A 27759-nucleotide genomic window follows, 5' to 3' on the forward strand; every position below is an offset into this window, starting at 1 on the left:
CAAAACTCTAGCGTGCATAACTATTCACCCGCCAAAGTAAATACTTTGTAGAGCCACATTTGCAGCAATTACAGCTGCAAGTCTCTTAGGGTGTCTATAAACTTGGCACTGGGATTTTGCCCATTCTTCAAGGCAAAACTGCTCCAGCTCCTTCAAGTTGGATGGGTTCCGCTGACGTAAAGCAATCTAAGTCATACCACAGATTCTTAATTGGATTGGGGTGATAAGGTGTTGAGTTTACGCCAGACATAGCGTTTTCCTTGATGGCCAAAAAGCTCAATATTAGTCTCTCCTGAGCAGAGCACCTGCATCCATATGTTTGGGGATTCTTCCACATGCCTTTTGACAAAAACCAAACATGTTTGGGGATTCTTCCACATGCCTTTTGACAAAAAACAAACATGTTTGGGGATTCTTCCACATGCCTTTTGACAAAAACCAAACATGTTTGGGGATTCTTCCACATGCCTTTTGACAATAACCAAACATGTTTGGGGATTCTTCCACATGCCTTTTGACAAAAACCAAATATGTTTGGGGATTCTTCCACATGCCTTTTGACAAAAACCAAATATGTTTGGGGATTCTTCCACATGCCTTTTGACAAAAACCAAATATGTTTGGGGATTCTTCCACATGCCTTTTGACAAAAACCAAACATGTTTGGGGATTCTTCCACATGCCTTTTGACAAAAACCAAACATGTTTGCTTATATTTTTCTTGCCACTTTTCCGTAATGCCCAGCTCTGTTTAGTGTACGACTTAGTGGTCCTATGGACAGATAGCTGCAAAGCTCCACAGCGGAGATTAGAGTAACTTCAGGGTCATCTTTGGTCTCTTTGTTGCCTCTGATTAATGCCACCCTTGCCTGGTCCGTGACTTGTGGTGGGCTGCCCTCTCTTGGCAGGTTTGTTGTGGTCTGTACTCTGATCTGTACTTCTCCACAACTTTGTCCCTGACCTGTTTGGAGAGCTCCTTGATATTCATAGTGCCGCCCCTTAGTGGTGTTGCAGACTCAGGGGCCTTTCAGAACAGGTGTGTATATATACTGAGATCATGTGACACTTAGATTGCACACAGGAGGACTTTAACTAATTGTGACTGAAGGTAATTGGTTGCACCAGATCTTATTTAGGTGCTTCATAGCAAAGGGGGTGAATACATATGCAACCATCACTTTTCCGTTTTTATAATTTAAAAGAAAAGTTATATTTTTTTGTTTCACTTCACCAATTCGGACAATTTTGTGTATGTCCATTACATGAAATCGAAGTAAAAATACATTTCAATCACAGGTTGAAATGCAACAAAATAGGAAAAACGCCAAAGGGGATGAATACTTTTGCAAGGCACTGTAAATTGCGATTCTGAGAAGACATTTCTAAAAATGGGCAAAGTACAACTTGAACGTGTCCAATAAGTTCAAGTTGTACCCATTTAACCCCCAACTACTATTGGGGATAGAATAGCCATTATTGCAGGATTCTCAGTTTTTTTCCCTCTCTCCAAATGAGCAATCCTTTCATAGAGGTGGCGGAATTATGGTCACTCAGGCTCAACCCCATAAGAAAACGGAAAGTCTTTGTCCCGTTAGCATAGCCACACATCCCATGGAGGCAGATGGGTGGTACTAAAAACATGAAGGTTTTAGCACTTGGCAATTAGTCATTTAACAATTAAGCATTTCACAAATGATCATTTAACAGCAGTGCATCTGACCTTCATGAAGGCGGCCAGGTTGGGGTTGTAGTCGTACAGTGAGGCGATGATGTTGAACTTGATCTTGACCAGGATGCCCTCACCCAGGTTGTTCTCGTTGGAGATGTTGGCCAGAGCGTGGAGAAGTTCAATCTGGGCAGCTCTGAACAGAGCAGAAGTAGACGTGGTGGTAGACAGAAACAGGGGGTGTAAGAACAGCGTTAGGTTAGTTTTGTGTCTTTTCGGGCGTTGGTGTCATATCGGCTTGGGCTTTAACTTAGTTTTTTTTGTCTGGTCTCAAACGAAACCCCACGGGGTCTCCCCTTGTAGACAAAGGGCTATATCAGTGAAAGGCTAAAACGTTGTCTAGACAGGAAGAACCAATACCATATTGTTGCCATCAGCCTGGATTTCAGATCAACAAAGGGCCAACGAGAAGTGACTAGGGGCTAATTTTGGCATATGTAAATGAGGTCAAATGATTAGTACCTGTCTGTTCCCTTCTTTCCACGGGCCTGTAGAATCTCATTGAGTTTCTTTACCACAACTGTTGTGTTGATCTCTGTTCCCTTGGCAAACATCTTAAGATTCCCCTGTCGGGAGAAGCAATTAGCACACATCCTCTGGCAGGTTTGGGTCTGTATAAAAGAGTCTCGGAGGAATGCTAATCTAGGATCAGGTTCATTACAATCTATAGATTTGATCCTAGATTAGCAGCACTTCTACTCAGAAGCTTTATGTCTATGGGACCATTGGGTCGTGTTTATTTGGGCATGCAACAGAAAATGCATTACAACATTTTGCAATGGAAAATGAAAATTAACGTTTCTTGGTAAAGTCCAAGTGGTTGCTCTCCGTTTCAATCAGTTCTCCTACATTTGGTGCCTAATGAATACAAACCATATATACAGATAAGTGTAGTGAGGATACTCTGTATTGTCATGCCACGACTTGATCACCCACCTTGACAAGGGGCACTCCTCCCTTCACCTTCTCCCATTCGCCTTCACCCTCCTCTTGGGCCTCTTCCTCGGCCTCTTCCTCCAGCCGCTCCTTCCGCCTGTGTCTCTTCTTCCTATCCTCCTTTTTCTTCTCGCTGGTGTGTCGCTCTGCCTCACTACCAGGCCTGGCGAGACAGAATGGGGTGTTGTAAATACATTAGTCAGACAGTGTCTAAAACTTGTCAGAGACAAGAGTCTCTAGAGCAGCGGTAGGCAACTAGATTCTGTTGTCAGCTGATTTCTTCCCAGAACAGAAATCACAGGCATGAATATGGCCCACATACCATCTGTTGCTGACCCCTACTCTAGAGCATAGTTTTACATAGAGAGCTACTGAATGAAAGAAAGAGGCAGGATGTTTAGAATTAGAGCAATGTTCAGTTACACAGGCAGCGATGGGACAGAATGATTGTGGATTGAGTCTAATGCGTGAGGTACAAAGGATGTTGTAGTAAAAAGAACAGGAAAGGGACTGACTTCTTCAGGAAGATTTGGGCCATGGAGGCATTCTTGCCCTCTTCGTCTTCACTACCACTGCCGCTTTCCGCGGTGTCCGAGTCCCAGTCTTCGTCATCCTCGTCACTGCTGCTGGAAGCCTCCTTGTCCTGTTGAAGACAATGTACACAGTCATTACACACATACAAGTTAGATTAAAGTGATGGTGGACAATAAAGATGGACTGTCAGCGGGAGAGGGCTTGGTAGGGAGAATGATAGTGCTTTATGATTAGGCAGCCCCTCAGCCAAAACAGAGAAATGTCACTATAAAAAAAAAGAAAAGAATTTTCAAGCGAGCGTGCTTGCCAATAACTGCACACTGCAATAGAGCCACTGCGGCCATCATCCTCTTACCGCCGCTGCCTTCAGGAACTTGCTGGCGTCCGGTGGAGGCGCTGCCACCTCGGCAGCCGGTTTCTTCTTCAGGAAGCTCTTGGCCCCTGGCACTTCGTCGCTATCTGACGATGACCCTACAGACACCAAGGTGATTAGAGAGACAACGGCAGTTAAAACAGAATCCATGTATCAATGGTGCACTGCGATTGGAAAGTCAAATCATACCACTCTAAAAAGGGGCCCAATGCCTCTCTGCTTGTCACTCAGCATTAAGGAAATTATTGGGGGTAGTTCAGTTCGGAAGCGTTTGTGCATATATTATGACAACATTTTGTGACGTTTGTTTTGGGTATCGGTAAGGGTTTAAGTCGGTAGCCCAAGTTCATGCCTCTTCGTCAGTGATTGGTCCACAGTAGGGAGTCTTCAGTAAAGGCTTTGTCATTCAATGAGAGACTACTCATTTTAATGCACATTGGTTTCATTGAGAAATACTGCAAACATCTCAGTTGGATGTAAAATTGAGCGACTAAGATCTCCTCAGAAAAAACGTCAATTAAACGAGATGAGTTATCTTTTTTTGAGGAAATGTATACTGGCTACAACTTCTCTAAAATGGACAAAGTACTATGGCAGCAGTCTTAAGGGAGTCTGTAAACACACTTATTCAGTTCGCATAGCCGAACAGAAGCATGTCGACGCCTTAGGGCCTTACAATAGATGTGTCCTGTCCAGGGGGTGTACTAGTACATCGAGCTGCCTCATTATACAGAAACAGGAGGCAGTCCCATGTCGGTCGGTTCTGGCTTTAACAAAAGCAGACTCGAGTCTTCCATTACTGGTATTTACTGTAGGCTCGAGGTGTAATGAAAAGGTGTGGTAAGAAACTCACCTGAGTCGACATCATATTTCTCCTCCTCCTCCTCTTCCTCATCCGCTGACGCCATTGGGTTCTGAATGAGAGGGAGAAAAGTAAGATTGCCATTTTGTCGGGATGTTTAAAGCTTGGGAAATCTTTTTGTACCCAAATCCGGCTTTAAACTTTAAACTTCTTCACAACAGTATCTCGGACCTGCCTGGTGTGTACCTTGTTCTTCATGATGCTCTCTGCGCTTTTAACGGACCTCTGAGACTATCACAGTGCAGGTGCATTTATACGGAGACTTGATTACACACAGGTGGATTGTATTTATCATCATTAGTCATTTAGGTCAACATTGGATCATTCAGAGATCCTCACTGAACTTCTGGAGAGAGTTTGCTGCACTGAAAGTAAAGGGGCTGAATAATTTTGCACGCCCAATTTTTCAGGTTTCGATTTGTTAAAAAAGTTTGAAATATCCAATAAATGTCGTTCCACTTCATGATTGTGTCCCACTTGTTGATTCTTCACAAAAAAAATACAGTTTTATATCTTTAAGTTTGAAGCCTGAAATGTGGCAAAAGGTCGCAAAGTTCAAGGGGGCCGAATACTTTCTCAAGGCACTGTACATGTAGAACATGTATATTTAGTCAAAGTTTATGATGTGTATTGCTGTTATCTGGCGGAGTTATCATAATTTCTCCGGACATTTTTGTAGCATTTTTTGAACATGGCGTCAATGTAAACAGAAATTTATGGATATAAATTGCATATTATTGAAAAAAACAAATGTACTGTGTAACATGTCCTATTACTGTCATCTGATGAAGATTGTCAAAAGGTTAGTGAATTATTTCTCTTTTAATCTTGCGTTTGTGATTGCATCTTTTGTTCGACAAAATGGCTGTATATTGTCTGTATATTGTCTGTGTCTTTGGTGGTGGTTTGACATAAATATGTGCAATGTTTTCACCGTAAAACATTTTAGAAATCTGACACGCTGGCTAGATGAACAAGGTGTTTCTTTCATTTGAGCTATTGGACTTGTTAATGTGTAGAGGTTAAATATTTCTAAGAATATTTTTGCATTCTGTGCGCCATCTTTTGAGTTGAGCGTGGGGGGGGGGGGGGGTGCCCTAGGGGAACGTGGTAGCGTGAACAAGTTAAAGGAAAGTATTCAGGACTTTTCCCACATTTTGTTACATTATGGCCTTATTCTAAAATGAATTAAATAGTTTCCTCATCTACTCACAATACCCCATTATGACGAAGCGATAACAGTTTAGGAATGTTTTCAAATGCATTCATTTTTGTTTTTGTTTTAAATACCTCAATTACATAAGTATTCAGACCGTTTGCTACGATGCTTGTTTCAATTGAGCATCCAACAACTTGGAGTCCAGAAGAATAACAATCTCCGCAGCCCTCCACCAATCAGGCCTTTATGGTAGAGTAGCCAGACAGAAGTCAATCCTCAGTAAAAAGGCACATGACAGCCCAGAGTTTAACAAAAGGCACCTAAAGATTCTCAGACCATGAGAAACAAGAGATTCTCTGGTCTGATGAAACCAAGATTGAACTCTTTGGCCTGAATGCCAAGTGCCACGTCTGGAGAAAACCAGGCACCATCACTAAGGTGAAGCATGATGGTGGAAGCATCATGCTGTGATGTTTTTCAACGGTAGGGATTGGGAGACAAGGCTTTACACCCCCTGATAAATTGTGGAAAAAGATAGTTACTTGTCTAACAGAATACAAAGGGTGTTCTTCAATGGAAGCCTCTCCAACATAATCCAGGTAGAATCAACAATTATCCAGGGCAGCTGTCTAGGCCCATTACATTAAAAAAATCTTTACTAATGACATGCCACTGGCGTTCAGTAAAGCCAGAGTGTCTATGTACGCAGATGACTCAACACTATAGATGTCAGCTACTACAGCGACTGAAATGACTGCAACACTCAGAGCTGCAGTTCATTTCAGAGTGGGTGGCAAGGAATAAGTTAGTCCTAAATATTCCCTGGATTGTGAACGTTCATGGTCAAAACATATTGATACAACAGTAGCTAGGATGGGGAGAAGTATGTCCATAATAAGGCGCTGCTCTACCTTCTAGACAGCACTATGAACAAGGCAGGTCCTACAGGCCCTAGTTTCTACCTTCTTAACATAAGAAGCCTCCTCCCTAAGTTTGCCTTATTCACTGATTTAGCACACACCGCCAACCCTGATGTCCTTGCCGTGTCTGAATCCTGGCTTAGGAAGGCCACCAAAAACTCTGAAATTTCCATCCCCAATTACAACATTTTCAGTCAAGACAGAACTGCTAAAGGGGGCAGAATTGCAATCTACTGCAGAGATAGACCTGGAAAGTATGACAACTCTGCAGGCTATGCCCACAGTTTGAGCATCTACTTTTAAAAATCCATCTCTCCAGAAATAAGTCCCTCACTATTGCTGCTTGTTATAGAGCTCCCAGCTGTCCCTTGGACACCATATGTGAATTTATTGCCCCCCATCTATCAGAGTACGTACTGCTAGGTGACCTCAATTGGGATATGCTTAACAGCCCGGCCGTCCAACAATCTAAGATTGAGGGCATCTATCTCAAACAAATTATCAAAACACCAGATACAACCCCAAATTCATAAACATAGGCATCATCCTGACAAACTTGCCCTCTAAATGTTTTCAACCAGCATCTCAGCGATCACTGCCTGCGTCCGTTATGAGTCTGCGGTCAAACGACCACCCCTCATCATTGTCAAACGCTCCCGAAAACACTTCTGCGAGCAGGCCTTTCTAATCGACCTGGTATCCTGGAAGGATATTGACCTCATCCCGTCCGTAGAGGATGCCTGGTTATTCTTTAAAAGTGCTTTCCTCACCATGTAAAATAAGCATGCACCTTTCTTTTTTGAAGATGAACAGATATAGCCCTTGGTTTACTCCAGACTTAATGCCCTTGACCAGCACAAAAACACCCTCTGGCTACCCCATCCCCGGCCAACAGCTCTGCACCCCCCGCAGCAACTGGCCCAAGACCCCCTGCTTCTCCTTCACCCAAATCCAGACAGCTGATGTTCTGAAAGAGCTGCAAAATCTGGATCCCTACAAATCAGCTGGGCTAGACAATATGGACTCACATGAAGCATCTCCAATCTAAAGTTACATCTAGAATTGGCTTCCTATTTTACAACAAAGCCTCCTTACCAAACTTACCCTCGTAAAACTGACTATCCTACCGATCCTAGACTTCGGCGACGTCGTTTACAAACTAGCCTCCAACGCTCTACTCAGCAAATTGGATGCAGTCTATCCGTTGTGTCACCAAAGCCCCAAATACTACCCACCACTGCGACCTGTATGGTCTCGTTGGCTGGTACTCGCTACATATTCGTCAACAAACCCACCGTCGCTTATGTCAGCTTACTGGTCACCATAGCAACACCCACCCGTAGCACGCGCTCCAGCATGTATATCTCACTCATCACCCCCAAGGCCAATTCCTCCTCTGGTCGCCTTTCCTTCCAGTTCTCTGCTGCCAATAACTGGAACGAATTGCAAAAATCAGTTGGAGACATATCTCCCTCACTAACTTTAAGCATCAGCTGTCAGAGCAGCTTACTGATTGCCGCAGCTGTATACAGACCATCTGTAAATAGCCCATCCATCCAACCACCTACCTACCTCATCCCCATATTTGTTTTTCTGCTCATTTGCACACCAGTATTTCTACTTGCACATCATCTGCACATCTATCACTCCAGTGTAAATTGCTAAATGGTAATTACTTCGCCACTATTGGCCTATTTATTGCCTTACTTCATTTGCACACACTGTATACAGCCTTTTCTGTTGTGTTATTGACTGTACGTTTGTTTATCCCATGTGTAACTCTGTCACGCTTTATCTTGGCCACGTCAGTTTTAAACGAGAACTTGTTCTCAACTGGTCTACCTGGTTAAATAAAGGTAAAGAAAATAATAATAACAGTAGCTAATGGGGATCCAAAATGAAGGTCTGAGGCAAAGATGAACGGAACAAAATACAGAGAGATCCTCGATGAAAACCTGCTCCAGAGCACTCAGGACCTCAGACTGGGGTGTAGATTCACCTAACATGACAATCACCCTATGCACACAGCCAAGACCACGCAGGAGTGGCTTCGGGACAAGTCTCTGAAAGTCCTTGAGTGGGCCTGGCAGAGCCCAGACTTGAACCCAATCGAACATCTCTGGAAAGACCTGAAAATAGCTGTGCAGCAACACTCTCCATCCAACCTGACAGCGCTTGATGGGATCTGCAGAAAAGAATGGGAGAAACGCCCCAAATACATGTGCTAAGCTTGTAGCAGCATACCCAAGAAGACTCCAGGCTGTAAACGCTGCCAAAAGTGCTTAAACCAAGTAGAGTAAAGCATCTGAATACTTATGCAATTGATTTTTAATGCATTTGCAAAAATATTGAAAAGCATGTTTCTGCTTTTCATTATGGGGTATTGTGTGTAGATTTAAGTCAATTTTAGAACAATGCTGTAACATAACAAAATGTGGAAAAATACTTTCCAAATGCACTGTGTATTCTCTTGAATTCCTCCATTTTCCCAGTCGTAGTCTGTGACTACATGCCCATGATCGAAGGTAGGCTGCTGCATTGATTTCAAATAGGTCTCCGTCAGATCAACAGCCTAACGTCTGTTTTTAACCACGCGAAGTAAGGACTATCACAACAATTCTTCGATTTACCTTTCTACAACCGATCCACTTAATCGCTAAACGACATTTGATTAATTTGAACCACCAACCATGCATTTTGTTTGAACTCTAATCAACTGTAAGCTACAACGATGAAAAAAATTCAGAATAACTGAATTCCGAAACACAATCCAGTTTATAAATGTACTAGAATGTTGTTGCATTCATGACAAGACATTATCGCGTTTCATTAATTTGAAACATTTGAAAAACACAACTGATATTATGGGGTATTGTGTACAGGCCAGTGACAAAACCTCAATTTAATCTTTATGGAACATTTGCTGTTTAACTGGGAGTCTCGTGAATGAAAACATCCGAAGATCAAAGGTAAACGGTTCATTTGATTGCTTTTCTGATTTGTGACCAAGCTTCCTGCTGCTAGCTGGACATAATGCTATCGATAAACTTACAAACTCTTGTCTTGCTTTGGCTGTAAAGCATAATTTCAAAATCTGAGATGACAGGGTGATTAACAAAAGGCTAAGCTGTGTTTCACTATATTTCACTTGTGATTACATGAATATGAATATTTCCCAGTAATATTTTTTGACTGTTGCGCTATGCAAGATTATTAATACACTTTTACTTCAGGAAGTAACACATTATGGAAGAAATCAAGGTGTGAATACTTTCTAAAGGCACTGAATGTTCAAAAAAAGGTGCCATAATGAATATCTAGATTCTTCAAATGGAGATCATATGTGCGTTCCTTATTGGTAAGTGTTATATGCACGTTTTTTTTTATTTTTAAACAGCGTCTTAAGAATCTACCATTCTGTGTTGTAGTGAAAAGCCTCACCTCCTTATAGCTGGTGATTTCCGTCTCGTAATCCCTGTTGTACTTGCGGATCTTCTGCCGCAGGGTGCTGAGGGCTTTGGCGTTGTTCTTGTTCATCTTCTTCTTGCCTTCTTTGTCCTCCCAAAGCTGTAGGGAAACATGAAACATCATGAAACATCATGTCTTTAGGGATAGTGTTAAGAGTGTGTTCATAAATCACAGCATTCCGGTTATTAATTCATGTTTTTTTTCTCTATCGATAACGTGCATATTTTTTCATTTTCATAGTTTGGAAAACCTCACATCAATAGCTCAAGACCTTGGGACTACAAGGTTCTCTCTGAAATGTTTGTAAAATGTGTTAGTAACATAATTCATATTTAGATGGTTTGTGCAAATGTGCAAACCAATTACAAGCCAGAACAAATACAGATCACATTTAGTTTGTTCCAACGAGCACTACACAATGGATTCAAATAATCAAATCTTGAGGAGTTGGTTGTTTGAATCAGCTGTGCAGTGTTAGAGTAAAAACCATAATGCGCATCCATGGTGGGGCCCCATGAACAAGTTTGGGAAACCGTGATCTAGGCTCGTCCGCAATAATGGCTGGCAGGCAAAAACAACAAAAAAGTAAATGGTGTTGTCATGATGTTAACACATTTACTAATGTATTTGACGATGTGTTCTGACTATCTAATGAAACAAAAATAGAACTGTTTGGCCATAATGACCATCGTTATGTTTGGAGGAAAAAGGGGGAGGCTTGCAAGCCGAAGAACACCATCCCAACCGTGAAGCATGGGGGTGGCAGCATCATGTTGTGGGGTTGCTTTGCTGCAGGAGGGACTGGTGCACTTCACAAAATAGATGGCAACATGAGGATGGAAAATGTGGATATATTGAAGCAACATCTCAAGACATCAGTCAGGAAGTTCAAGCTTGGTCGCAAATGGGTCTTCCAAATGCACAATGACCCCAAGCATACATCCAAAAGTTGTGGCAAAATGGCTTAAGGACAACAAAGTCAAGGTATTGGAGTAGACATCACAAAGCCCTGACCTCAATCCTATAGAACATTTGCGAGCAGAACTGAAAAGTTGTGTGTGAGGAAGGAGGCCTATAAACCTGACAGTTACACCAGCTGTCAGGAGGAACGGGCCAAAATTCACCCAACTTATTGTGGGAAGCTTGTGGAAGGCTACCCAAAATGTTTGACCCAAGTTAAACAATTTAAAGGCAATGCTACCAAATACTAATTGAGTGTATGTAAACTTCTGACACACTGGGAATGTAATGAAAGAAATATGCTGAAATAAATCTCTACTATTTTTCTGACATTACACATTCTTAAAATAAAAGTGGTGATCCTAACTGAACTAAGACAGGGAATTTTTACCAGGAATAAATGTCAGGAATTGTGAAAAACTGAGTTTAAATGTATTTAGTTAAGGTGTATGTAAACTTCCAACTTCAACTGTTTGCTTGACAATCACTGGCTGACAATTTTGTGACCTCCACAGCCCTAGTTGCACCCCCCTAAAAAACTGATTGACAAAATGTCTCAGGATTTTGATACTCTGCACTTTAGGTACCTTTAAGGCGATACCCTTAATGGGTTATGAAAGAAAAATCCACTACAAATCAATTCTGAGACCTGAAAACTGATGTTCATATCTCAGAAATATGCTTTGCGCTAGAAACTTACAGTCCCAAGATGTCACAGGCTGACATTCGAGCAGTTTGACATGCAGAGAAAGTGTGAACTGTGGAGGTTTACCTGATTCAAATAGTCCTCAAGGTCAGCCAGAAGACGGATGTAGAAAGGGGGCACCCCTTCCTTGTCCACTATAGTCTTGCTTTTGAGGAACGCTCGACATAGCTGCTCAAACTCCTCCAGACACTTGGACATGTCTCGGATCTTCATGGCATTGCGGATCGTCTTGATCAGGTTTGTCAGCTCCTCAAACCTGGGATATAAGAATTGGTTAGATGGCATAGTCCAGGGCAGGCATACTAACAACAGATACGGTCTGAGGGAGTCCAGTCAAGGGACACTAGTCAGGTCTCAGATACAGTACCAGTCAAAAGTTAGGACACACCTATTCATGCAAGGGTTTTTACAGACAGACAGCAAAACAAGTGGGACTAAGCCCAAACCAGATGAGATAGCTGCACAATGCTGTGGTAGCCATGCTAATTAAGTGTGCCTTGAATTCTAAATAAATCAAGTTCTTGAAATCTTCCGCATTGACTGACTTTGTCTTAAAGTAATGATGGACTGTCGTTTCTCTTTGCTTATTTGGTGCTGTTCTTTCCATAGCCCTATTTGGTAAAAGACCCAAGACCAGATTATCTTCTGTATACCACCCCTACCTTGTCACAACACAACTGATTGGCACAAACACATTAAGGAAAGAAATGACAAATAATGAACTTAAGGCACACCAGTTACTTGAAATGCATTCCAGGTGACTACCCCTAAGCTGGTTGAGAGAATGCAAAGTTGTCATCAAGGCAACAAGGGTGGCTACTTTGAAGTTTCTCAAATATAAAACCTATTTGGGTTTCTTGAAAACTTTTTTCGTTACATGATTCCATGCGAGTTCTCATTATTCTACAATGTAGAAAATGGTAAAAATAAAGAGAAACCCTGAAATGAGTAGGTGTCCAACCTCTTGACTGGTACTGTATGTTTATGCTGTACAGCCAACTCCTATGGGTGGTAGCCTGGTCCCAGATCAGTTATGCCAGGGTTGCATATTTTGGGGAATATTCAGTGGTAGAAACTTTCCGTGGGAATTAATGGGAATATGCTAATGAATATTAATACCATTTATATGTTGATGTTTTTTGCATTGGATATATTTACCATATCACATGAGAAACATTTTACCTTATAAGTAGACAATTGCAAATTATTAAATCCTTCCATCAGAAAAAAATTATTTAGTTATGAATTGAACTTTAATTAAATTTGTTGACTCTTCACATGGGATGATTTCACTGAACAACAAAAGAGAATATTGAATGATCTCCAATGATCCATCGCATGTCTCAAAAATATTTAACATACATCTGTAAAATGATTGTCTAGAAACTAAAGCTTTGGTCGTCTTCCTCTCAGGTTTCCATGTCTTCTCCCTGGACCTCCTCAATGTCCACCTCTTGAACACCAGACTCTGAGGCCTCATCTTCACTGTCACTTTCCAACCTTGAGGATAACTCGTTGTCAGGCTCAAAAAGCCTCAAATTTGCCCAGACAGCCACCAATTTTTCAACCGTTGGACCAGTTGCGCTCTGAGGTAGCTGATGTTTGTTGGTTTTGGAGGATGTTGGAGGCCACAGGGGAAAGAGCCTCAGATCCACAAAGTCCCTTCCACTAGGTGGCTGATGAGATATGTTGGCACGACTGCCATATTTCATCTCCATCCCAAAGTCTTGCTTGGAAGTGTACTTCGCCAGACTGCCAAGAACCTTGCCCTCATCCAGGCCAGGGTGGCAAGTCACAGTAGGGATTGCACCAGAGGCCTTGTTGATCTCTGCACCAGCGTACTTGGGGTCCAACATGTACACTGTGGTGTGTTTGGGCTTCAGGCAGAAGTCTTCTCCCTTTTTGATGTATTTCAGAACTGCAGTTTCCTCTTGGAGCACCAGTGAAGTGGGCAGTATGGAGTTCTTCTCTTACATCTGCAAGCAGAGTCTGAACATCAGACAGGATGGCATTTTCTCCCTCAATCCATGCAATGGCTACTGCTATAGGTTTCAGGAGTTTCAGGCTGCTTACCACTCTCTCCCAAAATACATCATCCAGGAGGATCCTCTTGATAGGGCTGTCCATATCGGCAGACTGATATCGCCATTTCTTGGAGACTCCTGCCCCTCCAGGAGACTGTCAAACATGATGACAACACCACCCCAATGGGTGTTGCTGGGTAGCTTCAATGTGGTGCTCTTATTCTTCTCACTTTGCTTGGTAGATTACTTGTATAACTTTGTGACCTTTCACATACCTAACCATTTCATTGGCTCTCTTGTAGAGGGTATACATTGTTTTCAGTTACATGATGTCCTTGAGGAGCAGATTCAATGCATGAGCAACACAGCCAATGGGTGTGCTATGAGGGTAGGACTCCTCCAACTTAGACCAAGCAGTCTTCATGTTCACAGCATTGTCTGTCACCAGTGCAAATACTTTGTGGTCCAAGGTAATTGAGGACTGTCTTCAGCCCATCTGCAATGTAGAGACCGGTGTGTGTTGTCCCTTGTGTCTGTGCTCTTGTAGAATACAGGTTGAGGGGTGGAGATGTAGTTAATTATTCCGTGCCCACGAACATTCGACCGCCCATCAGAGATGATTGCAATAGTCTGCTTTCTCTATGATTTGCTTGACCTTCACTCGAACTCGGTCTGGTTGGAGGAGTGTATGCTGGGCGAAGAACATTCAGAAATATTTTCCAATACACATTGCCTGTGAGCATCAGAGGTGAACCAGTTGCATACACAGCTCGAGCAAGACATTCATCAGCATTTCTCTGACCACGTTCCTCCATTGAGTAAAAAAAATCTGATTCCAGTAGGACCATGAGCTGTTGCTATCGATAAGGTGCCGTCTTCATCATTTTCACCTCAAATAGTAGAGACCTGTCAGAAGTTGCTTGTTGTGAGCGCTGAGAGAACTTTATGCACTTGGCCAGATGATTCTGCATCTTTGTTGCATTCTTTACATATGATTTGGCACAGTATTTGCAAATGTACAAAGCTTTTCCTTCTACATTAGCTGCAGTGAAATGTCTCCACACATCAGATAGTGCACGCCCGTGGCATTTTCTTGTAAAGAGTATAAAAAATAAATTTGCAAAAAACACTCAAAATTCCATGTACAGATAAATAGTTAAGCAGATTAAACAACTCCTTTGTAAGATAAATGTTTTTTAAAACTGCATGTATGGAAACAGGTGAATTAACACTCAGTTGGGAGGCTCAAGCAAGCTAAAACCCACATGGTAGCAAAAACTAACTAGCAGAAATTGTTAACAAGTTATAAATTACTTAAACACTTCTGTAGGCTACTATTTACTAGTTAACAAAAAATCATGTATGTCATATAAAATATTTTCACCCCACCCAGTACTGTAATCGAAACTTACCAGAAAGCATGTAGTCCTTGCCTCAGACAGTGTAATAGTGTGGGCTCAACAGCATCTCATTAGTGTGCAAGATCTTGAGAATCAGCTGTACATGTGATGGCAGATTACACTGCACATCCCCATATTGTTAGTATCTCCACTTACACATCTGCACATTTATCACTCCAGTGTTAATGCTAAATTGTAATTATTTCACCTCTATGGCCTATTTATTGCCTTACCTCCCTAATCTTACTACATCTGCACACACTGTACATAGATTCTTCCTACTGTGTTATTGATTATACGTTCGCACTGCTTTGCTTCATCTTGGATGGGTCGCAGTTGTAAATGAGAACTTGTTCTCAACTGGCCTTCCTGGTAAAATAAAATAAAAATTTATGGAAGAGTGCACTGTGCATGTAGAGGGTTGCAGTTCCATTGAATTGCCTTGTGTATCCCACAAAAAAAAGGTTCACTGTTATAAGCTAACTTTGATGAATTTAAGCAACATTCCCCAAATTTCCGGGCTGAACTTCCCACGGAAAATTTCCAAGAAGGTTTCTGACCCTTTGCAACCCTAGTTATGTCTATGCTGTATTACCAACTCCTATGATGGTTGATAGCCAAAGGGCATAATAACTACCATAGGAGCTGACTGTACAGCACAACTAGATCAGGGACAAGGCTTAGATGGTTCTTTGGATCATGAAGTAGAGTAAATGCCTGACCTCTTGTCCTTGGCACTGCGCACCACTCTCTTGGTGTCCTCCTCATCGTCACTAAGTAGCAATGACCTGCAGGGACCAAATGTGGAAAAGTGAGAGAGCTGTAGAAACAACAGTTAGTGTGACTGAGGTTTTGACGAGAGAAAGTAGTACTGACTGCTTGGTGAAAGTAGCTCCAGGTGCTTTAGGGGTGATCTCGTCAGCCGACGAGGAGGATTCGGACTCGCTGTCGGACCCGGTGGCAAAGAAACGTGACATTGCTGAAGGCTGCCGTCAAATCTGTGGAAGTGGAATAATGGCAACATGAAATTACAGATAACATTTTTGTACTATTCTAGAACCCACTTCCCTGACCACATACTGTATTTATCTGTAGAAATTCCACATCAGATGTAGGCCTACATGCAACTGGAAAGCTAACACGTACCAGTTGATCCAGAAAAACAAGTGAAAATCCCCCACATCATTATTGAAATGATGCAGCTAGATAGCTAGATGTTAAAGTTTGTCTCATGGCACAAGACTAATAGCTAAATTTCTAGCTAACACTTGCCCTGTGAACAACAGCCAGTTAATGTAAGCTAGCTCGCTAGGAAGCAAGCTATGTCTGATTGATGTCATAACCAAAAATATGGAATATCCTCCCTGGCAAAATTGCTGATATGCCAATCGTATCATGGTCAGAGCAGCTAGTCAGCTATCTGACAAAGTTGTATAAATGGCTGACAAGCTAGCATGCTAACACTAATGTTAGCTTCCGGTAAGCAGAAAAGCATATGGTAGGGCACTACCAGAGCCATATATTTAGAGGTAGGCCAACTTTTAGAATTTTGTTCTAATTCTAAACATTCAGTTACATAGTATTTGTTTAAATATTCCCATGTAATGTAATTACATGGCTCATTTAGAATGTTAGTCACTTAAATGCACCATAATACACTGTTGTATAGTATTTAAAAAATATATATATATATATATTCCCAGTTGGCCTCTGCAGAGTCCCCAACAACCGGATGTTCCATTTTCCCCGAAAACCAGAATAAGAGCCCGTGACGCGACTTCTGGACGTAAACAAGGCGACACGCCATATTAAAACACCTCCTCCACATTTACCGGATTGGTTGAACAGTGCAGAAGAGAACCTCTCAACATTTTATTTTTGTCAAGACCAGTATGTAGGGGGATCTAGTTTCGGGTGTTTTTTACACCTGCTACGTTAGGTTAATGGGGAGCTAACATGGCTGCCACACAATGTTGTAGCGTCATGTAAATGCATCAATGCAGAAACCCCATTGACAACTCTAAATACATAGGTACAGATTGTCATACAGATCAAGACAGCGGAGTGTCATCATGACATTGTGCACTTTGGAGTGGACCCACCCAGCTCAATGAATGAGAGAAGACCAATGAAGAGGCGTAGTGAGAGGTTTTAATCCGCCCAAAACAATAAGCCCACGAAGAGAATGGAGGTTAATGAGTGTCGAATTTGGTCAACAAGAAATTGAACTGCTAATTTGGTGAGAGGCTTATTTGATTGAATAGAAGTTTAATAGTGGTTAGGTTGTTACTGATATAAGTTGAAGCGCATGGCATTTCGGCCACTTTGAAAAATGTCACTTTACATAGGAATAATGCTTGTCAGAGATTAGTGTTGCACAGTATACCAAAACGTCAGTACTTTTCAGATACAAGAACACAAAATTGTTTGGTACTACATTTGTATCTTCTTTCGGTACTTCTGTCAAACGTGTCAGATGTCATATTCAAATTGAGAGGATTGAGTCTGTCCAGTAATTTGAATCTTCCTTTAGGGGGCAGTAGCTAGCCAGGCTACTTGTGCATGCAGCTGACAGTGCGAGCTACGAGTCTCAGATATAGTTTTGCATAAGGAAAATGTAAGTTTATTTTTATTTAAAAAAAATGTAATGTACAGTGAACAAAAATATAAACGCAACATGTAAAGTGTTAGTCCCATGTTTCATGAGCTGAAATAAAATATCCAGAAATGGTCCATTGTCACAAAAAGCTGATTTCTCTCAAATCTGCTCAAATTTGTTTACATTCCTGTTAGTCAGCATTTCTCCTTTGCCAAGATAATCCATCAAGAACCTGATTAAACGGCATGATCATTACACAGGTGCACCTTGCGCTGGGGACAATGTAAGGTCACGTATACTTTGTAACAACGCCACAGATGTCTCAAGTTGAGGGTGCGTGCAATCGGCATGTTGACTGCAGGAATGTCCACCAGAGCTTTTGCCAGAGAATTAAATGTTAATTTCTCTACCATACGCCGCCTCAAACTTAATTTGAGTGAATTTGGCAGTACGCCCAACCAGTCTCACAATCACAGACGACATGTATGGCTTCGTGTGGTTTGCTGATGTCAACGTTGTGAACAGAGTGCCCCATGGTGGCTTTACGGTTATGGTACGGGCAGGCATAAGCTACGGACAACAAACACGATCGCATTTTATTAATGGAGATACCGTGATAGGATCATGAGGGCCATTTTAGTGCCATTCAACCGCCACCATCACCTCATGTTAATGCACGGCCCCATGTCACAAGAATATGTACACAATTCCTGGAAGTTGAAAATATCCCAGTTCTTCCATGGCCTGCATACTCACCAGACATGCCATCCATTGAGCATGTTTGGGGATGCTCTGGATCGGCATGTACGACAGCGTTGTCCAGTTCCGGCCAATATCCAGCAACTACGCACAGCCATTGAAGAGTGGAACATCTCATAGGCCACAAACAACCTAATCAACTCTATGCAAAGGAGATGTGTCACACTGCTTAAGGCAAATGCTGGTCACACTAGATTGTGACTGGTTTTCTGGTCCACGCCCCTACCCTTTTAAAGATATCTGTGAGCAACATATGCATGTCTGTATTCCCAGTCATGTAAAATCCATAAATTAGGGCCTATTAAAATGTATTTAAATGGACCGATTTCCTTTTATTAATCGTAACTCAGTCAAATCTCAAAATTGCCATGGTATCATTTTGTATTGAGTAACGTTTTGGTATCGAAGTCAAACATGTGGCATTGTGACAACACTAAGAGAGAGAGGACTCACGGACATAACCCATTCTAGAATGGACACAGCAATTGGGGGCATCCACCATTTTAAAAGTAGTCAACTGGTTGGGGATTCCTTTGAGTCCGGATCAAAACAGCCAATGAAGAAAATTCACTACTTTTAAATGGAGATGGCCTTGATCACACTTATCTGCCCTCTCATTGGCTAGAATGGTCCCATCTGAGCTCGCCTCCTCCCGTATGCCTTCCATCTTTGAGGACATGCATTTCCATTGTTAAAACCATCACTCGAATATCTTGTCAATAGACAATCTTTGGATTAGATTTGAAATAGACAATATGGCGGCGTACGCATTGCTAGATTAATTCATGGGGAAAAACCTTGGTTTTAATAACGGAGCATTTTCTAAATTCCAACGTACCATCTGCAACTGGACATTTTAGAATAAATGTTTGGCCGAATCGAGAACTAAGATAGTAGAAAAATACAAGGTTTACGGAAAAAAAATATCTGGCGAAGTTTTGGATCGGCAAACTCCCAGTAGAAATGGATACCAAATCTTTGGTTAAAAATCACATTATCGGGTATAAGAATCTGTAGCTGGCAATAAATACATGGCTCTGGGCACGATCATCCATTATTGGCAGAGTAAGTCTGCCTATTAATTAATTCAGAAACTAGTTAGCAAGTAAACTAACCATTGGTTTCACATATTCCTCGCACTGTGAAATGGTAAAGGGTATACCTAACGAACAAGATCGCTTCCTTTTCAAGGCAACAACGACGACCCGCTAGCTAGTGTGCTGCTGACGCACTACTACTAGGCCCAGACATGTCTAGACAAAACGTTACCAGCAAATGTAAATTAAACACAGCTCCAACTAATCATTACAAGGGACTCACCTATGTCCAGGAAAAACCTTCTGTTGTGTGTCTGACCAGTTGGGAATGATTTCTACTCCACCTTTGCAATTTTACGGGTACAGCACTCGCGTGCAAAGCCTCTGTCAGGCACTGGCTTCAGGAAAGGGGAATAACGTGGTTCCAGGGACGTGACGTCACTTCCTCTTCTTCTTCAGGGGGGTTTATCGGTGGTTGGCATCCAACGTTATGGTGCATTACCGCCACCAACTGTACTGGAGTGTGGGCCAGAGACAGAGAAATTAAACGATAACAAAATATTTGAGACTATATCTGATCACGTTCTAATCAATAAACGAATTTACTGTTTCCCCTTCTCCTACTAGATCTCAACCTAAAAATAAAAAAATAAAAAACGTTAAAACATTATTTTTTTTTGACCGGTCATTAGAAATGAATGGGTGAGACTACAATTAGTGTAGCTTAACTTGCAACAGTATGGCCATCATCTCAGCCTTATATACAGCCAGATGATCTGTAATACATTTCCTGACTCTCACCTCACGTTCCTGCACTTCAAATACTGACCCAGTGTGTCCTGTCCTTGCATCTTTAAAACCATCCAGACGTCTCTTAAACCAATCAGATGGATCAACACCCTCCCTATCTTTCTTTAGTCTCTCCAACACTTCTAGATCATATCAAATGTTTTTGGTCACATAGACATGGTTAGCAGATGTTATTGCGAGTGTAGTGAAGTGGCCAATGATTTCAAGTCTGTATATAGACAGCAGAGTTAGTGATGGCTGTTTAACAGTCTGATGGCCTTGAGATAGAAGCTGTGTTTCGGTCCCAGATTTGATGCACCTGCACTGACCTCGCCTTCTGGATGGTAGTGAGGTGAACAGGCTGCTCGGGTGGTTGTTGTCCTTGATGATCTTTTTGGCCTTCCTGTGACATCGAGTGCTGTAGGTGTACTGGAGGGCAGGCAGTTTGCCCCCGGTGATGCGTGGTGCAGACCTCACTACCCTCTGGAGAGCCTTGCGGTTGTGGGCGGTGCAGTTGCCATACCATGCGGTGATACAGCCCAACAGGATGCTGCTCTCAATTGTGCATCTGTAAAGGTTTGTGAGGGTTTTAGGTGACAAGCCACATTTCTTCAGCCTCCTGAGGTTGAAGAGGCGCTGTTGCGCCTTCTTCACCACAATGTCTGTGTGGGTGAACCATTTCAGTTTGTCAGTGATGTTTACGATGAGGAACTGAAAACTTTCCACCTTCTCCACTGCTGTCCTGTCAATGTGGATAGGGGGGGGGGGGGGGGTGCTTCCTCTGCTATTTCCTGAAGTCCACGATCATCTCCTTTGTTTTGTTGATGTTGGGTGAGAGGTTGTTTTCCTGACACCACACTCTGAGTGCCCTCATCTCCTCCCTGTAGGCTGTCTCGTCGTTATTGTTAATCAAGCCTACTACTGTAGTGACGTCTGTTAACTTGATGATTGAGTTGGAGGCATGCATGGCCACGCAGTTATGGGTGAACAGGGTGTACAGGAGGGGGCTGAGCACGCACCATTGTTGGGCCCCAGTGTTGAGGATCAGCGGAGTGGAGATGTTGTTTCCTTCCCTCACCACCTGGGGGCGACCCGTCAGGAAGTCCAGGACCCTGTTGCACAGGGTGGGGTTCAGACCCAGGGCCTCGAGCCTAATGATGAGCTTGGAGGGTACTGTGGTGTTGAATGCTGAGATATAGTCAATGAACATCATTCTTACATACTGTAGGTATTCCTCTTGTTCAGATGGGATAGGGCAGTGTGCAGTGTGGTTGCGATTGCATCGTCTGTGGACCTATTGGGGCAGTAAGCAAATTGAAGAGGTCTAGGGTCACAGGTAAGGTGAAAGTGATATGATCCTTGACTAGCCTCTCAAAACACTTCATGATGACAGAAGTGAGTGCTACGGGGCGATAGTCATTTAGTTCAGTTACCTTTGTCTTCTTGGGTACAGGAACAATGGTGGCCATCTTGAAGCATGTGGGGTCAGGAGACTGGGATAGGGAAAGATTGAAGAGATCAAGTCCTGGAGGCGGGAGTAGCCATGGTGGATTTACAGGGATAGCTACTGTTGGACTAAACTTCCTTTCATACAGTCCCATCTCCTTCGCCTGGGTATTACCCACACGCCCAAAGCTCGTGTTCTGTCTTCACTCAAGTTTCCAGTATGCCTATAAAATCCCTTTTGCAGGATGAGACACCCCATGTCCCTGTAGGTTGACCCAATAATTAACTGCCAGCTGCTGTCTCCTAGTCTGCAATGGCACATCCCCCATCTACACCTGTAGTGCAGCCACTGGGGACTTCCGAAACGCCCTATAACATATCTTTGCCCTTGTATGATATCTAGCCTGTCCAAATATTTCCGGGCTGCCGAACCATACGCTTTAATACCATAGTCTATTACAGATCAGATCAATGCAACATACATGGTCCTCAATGAGGAACGCCCAACCCCCCACTCCTTCCCTGTCAGATCAGATCAATGCAACATACATGGTCCTCAATGAGGAACTCCCAGCCGCCCACTTCTTCTCTGTCAGATCAGATCAATGCAACATACATGGTCCTCAATGAGGAACGCCCAGCCCCCCACTCCTTCCCTGTCAGATCAGATCAATGCAACATACATGGTCCTCAATGAGGAACGCCCAACCCCCCACTCCTTCCCTGTCAGATCAGATCAATGCAACATACATGCTCCTCAATGAGGAACTCCCAGCCCCCCACTCCTTCCCTGTCAGATCAGATCAATGCAACATACATGGTCCTCAATGACGAACTCCCAGCCGCCCACTTCTTCTCTGTCAGATCGGATCACTGCAACATACATGGTCCTCAATGAGGAACTCCCAGCGCCCCACTCCTTCCCTGTCATATCAGACCAATGCAACATACATGCTCCTCAATGAGGAACTCCCAGCCCCCCCACTCCTTCCCTGTCAGACCGGATCAATGCAACATACATGCTCCTCAATGAGGAACTCCCAGCCCCCCACTCCTTCCCTGTCAGACCGGATCAATGCAACATACATGGTCCTCAATGAGGAACTCCCAGCCCCCCCACTCCTTCCCTGTCAGACCGGATCAATGCAACATACATGGTCCTCAATGAGGAACTCCCAGCCCCCCCCCCACTCCTTCCCTGTCAGACCGGATCAATGCAACATACATGGTCCTCAATGAGGAACTCCCAGCCCCCCCACTCCTTCCCTGTCAGACCGGATCAATGCAACATACATGGTCCTCAATGAGGAACTCCCAGCCCCCCCACTCCTTCCCTGTCAGACCGGATCAATGCAACATACATGGTCCTCAATGAGGAACTCCCAGCCCCCCCACTCCTTCCCCGTCAGACAGCGCATCACATTTAGCACCTTCTTACACTTTCCCACTACTCTCTCAATGTGCTCTGCCCAGGTCAGTCTAGTGTCAAAGTATACCCCAAGGAACCTGAAAGCCACCACCCTCTCCATGTTTCTCCAATATAACCTCAAGTATATCGCTTCACCCACCTTGCTCCTGGTAAAGAACACTGTCTGAGTTCACTCTACAGAGAACCTGACTCCCCACATTAATGCCCACCGCTCTACCTCATCAATTGCTTCCTGTACCTTCCTGACTATGTATGGCACATTTCTTCCCCTCTTCCATAAGGCCCCATCATCTGCAAATAACGACCTCCCAATATCCAGCGGTACCTGAGAGTAGACATCATTGATCATGATTGAGAACAATAGAGGACTAATCACATTCCCCTGTGGTATACCATTATTCACCTGATAGTGACTTTCCCACCCTCACCTGGATAGACCTTCCAAACAGGAAGCCTTTAATCCAGTTGTACGTTCTTCCTCCTACCCCCATAATATCAAGCTTAATTAACAATCCCTCCTTCCACATCATATCATACGCCTTCTCCACATGAAAAAAGACAGCTACAACAGTCTTCTTGTTCACCTGAGCCTTCCTGACCTCTGCTTCTAAACAGAGCACTGGGTCCATAGTTCCCCTTCCCTTCCTGAACCCACTTTGATGTGGCCATACTAGCCACCTGCTCTCCAGGAAGTAAGTTAGACTCTCCGTAATCATAATGTGACGGCCCTGAATTTTTCTGAACCGTCTCAGTGCAACTCCTTTCAATAGGGCGCTTTCCCTTTAATTCACAATTAAATAGCCAGCATCAGCTGCGCAAAAGGGGGTTTTGTGATCCGCAGCGTCTCTATTCCGTTTGTTTTGTAGCCTAAGAGTGTTTACCTATGATCGGATCCACTCTTTGCGTCCGTGGACTACACCTCTCCGTTCTTCGTGGCCTTTCTCCGCTGGAGATCTATTGGCGGATTGGATTGTCTGACTGACCGACTGACTACAACCTTTTTGTATACGGTATTTCATTTGTTTTGATGTGAGGTATACTGTGATGATTTATGTAGTTAGTTGTAGTTGAGGACTTAGTAAGAGTTGATACGCTTTAAAGTTCTGTGGTAAAATAATTGTTATATTGATGGTATGTTTAATACTGGGTTTACGCTACACTGAATGAACGGACAAACATTGCGTGACAAAAGTCACTTGAGTTCACTGAACTCCTTTACCGGGCTGGACTCCTTTTTTAGGCCCGAGGTACAGGACATTTCTGGAGGAACCAGAACTCATTGTGATATTATTATATGTGTGTCTGTAATCATTGGTGTTGCTAATACAACCCACGCAAAATAATATAGTAGTTTTTGAAGTTCTTTCCAATGTTTTAAGGGTTTATGAAAAGTTTATTTCCATCCTGACTTTTACATAAGTCCTTTGTATTGGTGTAGACTTGACAGACCAGATGGGACTCATTCCCACCCAAACTAAAATGAGAAACCAATGTTCTCTGGTAGGCACAACCTACCTGGCACCCCTATAAATAATAACCTCAAGTCAAAACCGTTACAATACGTTCCATAATCTTACATACATGTGATGTTAAAGCTATTGGCCGATAGCTTTTTAGCCTCGTTGGGTCCTTCCCTGGCTTCCGGATTGGTACTACTACTGTCTCCTAACTGCCTGGTAGTTTCCCCTCCTCCCACACTCTGTTGTACAACACCAACACCTTATCCAGGGCCTCATCACTAAGATGGGCCAACATAACATAGCACACCTCATTTTTCCCAGGTGAAGTTAACCCAGCCTTACCTATTGCCCTTTTTTTTTTTACCTCTGCCATGGTAAATGGTGCAATCAACGCATCATCTACATCCTCCCACCTATCCAGCACTCCAGGATTCTCCTCTCTCGTTCTCTCTCACCCTTTCTACTCCTCCCTTACCTCCCACTCACAGATTCCTGCCATCACACTAGATACCAGAGTGAGGTCCAAGGCAGACTCTTTCCCTGTGGCTACATCAATCCTGGTCCCTCTGCCATCATTCAGGCACACCAGATCTGTCATTTCTATCAGATTGTCCATCACTTGTCTCCCCCCCCAAGAGCGTGTTATAGGCATAGGCACCTTAATTTAACTAGGCAAGTCAGTTAAGAACAAATTCTTATTGACAATGACGCCACCCCGGCCAAATCCTAACCCAGACAATGCTGGGCCAATTGTGCGCTGCCCTATGGGACTCCCAATCACGGCCGATTGTGATACAGCTTGGAATCGAACCAGGGTCTGTAGTGACGCCTCTAGCACTGAGATGCAGTGCCTTAGACCGCAACGGCACTCGGGATTATAGTAGTTCACTACCACTAGCACCCCTCCTCTCAACCAGCCATCTTTGCTGAAGAAAGTCTCCAGCCTTGGAGCGTCAAAATAGTTTCAAATTCGCCATGGGAACCACTCGATATGATTGGTCATCGCCCAGCGGTCGCCGCTGGTGATTTGCATAAAGTTGGGAAAAGTTTAGATTTTTCACCGCCTCCCACACCACCTCCGCACCGCCCAAAGCTCCCCCACCCTCTCCGCTTCTCACCTCTTTCCTTCCATTGAAATGTATGTGAAGCGGTGTTACTCCCACCGTTATTTGTACCAATATGTTCCATATGTTCCATACTTGCTTCACTTTCATCTCCATCACTATCTCCTACCATCTCTGACCTAGTCACAGCACAGCCGAACCGCCGCCACACGGAGTAAAGTTTGATTCTTTGTTTATCAACGATTGATCTCTAGCCACAGCTTCAAACGCAACTTTCTCGTGGTAGAGGAACCACAAATGCGCTCCTTGAGTGACAAGGAGCGGGGCTAGGTATGTGTGGAAAGCGGGATGGAGATGGAGTGGAGAGAGATTACTCAAGTAGCTAAGTAAACTATAAAAATGGACGTTACACACGGTGTATCACATTTAACAAACCAAACATTCAAATATCGTTATAAGGTAAAGTAAAAACCCAAACCGGTCCGTGCAACAACACCGGTATATCGTAAAATACGGATGAATTCATTCACATGGCAGAATACAATTTAACTCTGAATTGAATGATAAAATAAATAATAATACAAAACAAACATACATTTAATGAACTATTGTTGTGGATGTTGTTATGAGTTGCTGTTCAATAATTGAGTAATGTAGGGGATGGATGATCTTTGAGCTTGTTCAGTTCTTGCTCTGACAGGTCTGAGTTCTTGTGAGTGTTTTTCTTCCAGAGGTTGTGATGATGGGTTGTGGTAGGAAGTTCCTGTTGTCAGACTAGAGGCAGAGTGCTGGGCTCTTCTCTCAATCAATGGACAGAGGTTGGGGGTTGAGTGTGCTGATGTGTAGCTGCTGTATCATGGTCCATGGATATTCCAGCATGCTCACTTCTGTATCCACTCCAATTGTCCAGTCATGGTTGAGGTGAGTGTGTCATTCGGGGGAGCTGTCTTCTAGTACAGGCCCGAAGTTGGTGGTGTAGATGGTGACGAGGCCGGTGTTTGGGAATGGAATCCTGGCAGTGCATTGGCCATGGGCATGTTCTTTCCACTGAGCCACAGAGAACCACAAAGAGTTTCTGGTTAGCATTTTCCACCTGCCGGTCCACTTCAGGTCATCCTGGATAGCAGCAGTTTAACATCAGATGTTGCTTGCAGAGTGTGTCCATTTGGGTACAGGGGTCCCAAAGGGGTCGGGTTGTTTGTAGAGCAAACGATGCAGGACTATGCACTTATTTGGGTTGAGCTGCATGGAACGCTCATCCACCTAGGAGCACGTCTTTTCGAGACTGTGTTGAAGTCTGGAGAGCCGCCCCACCCTAATACACCTGTAATGTTCATGTCATCACTGTATTTCCACCTGAACTTCTGAAGTGCAGTGTCGATGAGGGACAGGAAGACAAGGGGTCCAAGAAGTGTGACTTGAGCCACTCTAATCAAATCAAATGTTATTTGTCACATGTGCTGAATAGGTGTAGACAGGTGTAGACTTTACAGAGAAATGCTTATTTACAAGCCCTTACACAACAATGCAGTTTTAAGAAAAATAAGTATGATGTAAAAAATAGATAAGTAAAAAATAGAAATAATTAAAGAGCAGCAGTAAAATAACAGTAGTGAGGCTATATACAGGGGGTACCGGTACAGAGTCAAGGTGAGGGGGCACAGGTTAGTCGAGGTAATTGAGGTAATATGGACATGTAGGTTGAAGAGTTATAGTTACTATGGATAGATAATAACCAGAGAAGCATCAGTGTCAAGGGGGAGGGGGGGGACAATACAAATAGTCTGGGTAGCCATTTTATTAGCTGTTCAGATGTCTTACGGCTTCGGGGTAATAGCTGTCATGCACTCTTCACGACTGTCTGTGTTTCGACCATGATAGTTTGTTGGTGATGTGGACACCAAGTAACTTGAAGCTCTCAACCTGCTCCACTGCAGCCCCGTCGATGAGAATGGGGGAGTGCTCAGTCCTCCTTTTCCTGTAGTCCACAATCATCTCCTTTGTCTTGATCACGTTGAGGGAGAGGTTGTTATCCTGGCACCACACGGTCAGGTCTCTGACCTCCCTATAGGCTGTCTTATCGTTGTCTGTGATCAGGCCTACCATTG

General features: G+C 43.3%; 1 protein-coding gene across 5 annotated transcripts in view; it reads right to left on the minus strand.

The window, feature by feature from the left end:
- Positions 1–19901, minus strand: part of eif3c (eukaryotic translation initiation factor 3, subunit C) — a 38102-nt gene extending 18201 nt beyond the window's left edge. For 3 of the 5 annotated variants that reach the window (XM_031804600.1, XM_031804598.1, XM_031804599.1), the window contains exons 1-11: positions 19747–19887; positions 15945–16066; positions 15791–15856; positions 11711–11900; positions 9952–10077; positions 4423–4483; positions 3552–3667; positions 3178–3305; positions 2663–2825; positions 2189–2292; positions 1721–1862 (exon numbers count right to left, since the gene is read on the minus strand). In XM_031804600.1, coding sequence (XP_031660460.1) covers positions 1721–1862; positions 2189–2292; positions 2663–2825; positions 3178–3305; positions 3552–3667; positions 4423–4483; positions 9952–10077; positions 11711–11900; positions 15791–15856; positions 15945–16045 — 1197 coding nt within the window. In that variant the 5' untranslated portion in view covers positions 16046–16066; positions 19747–19887. Of the gene's footprint in view, positions 1–1720; positions 1863–2188; positions 2293–2662; positions 2826–3177; positions 3306–3551; positions 3668–4422; positions 4484–9951; positions 10078–11710; positions 11901–15790; positions 15857–15944; positions 16067–19746 lie in introns of all 5 variants that reach the window. The other 2 variants (XM_020471776.2, XM_020471777.2) reach the window with 2 other exon arrangements.
- Positions 19902–27759: the final 7858 nt, after the last annotated feature.

The sequence above is a fragment of the Oncorhynchus kisutch genome, linkage group LG25 (assembly GCF_002021735.2).
Source record: "Oncorhynchus kisutch isolate 150728-3 linkage group LG25, Okis_V2, whole genome shotgun sequence".
Classification (NCBI taxonomy): Eukaryota; Metazoa; Chordata; class Actinopteri; order Salmoniformes; family Salmonidae; genus Oncorhynchus; species Oncorhynchus kisutch.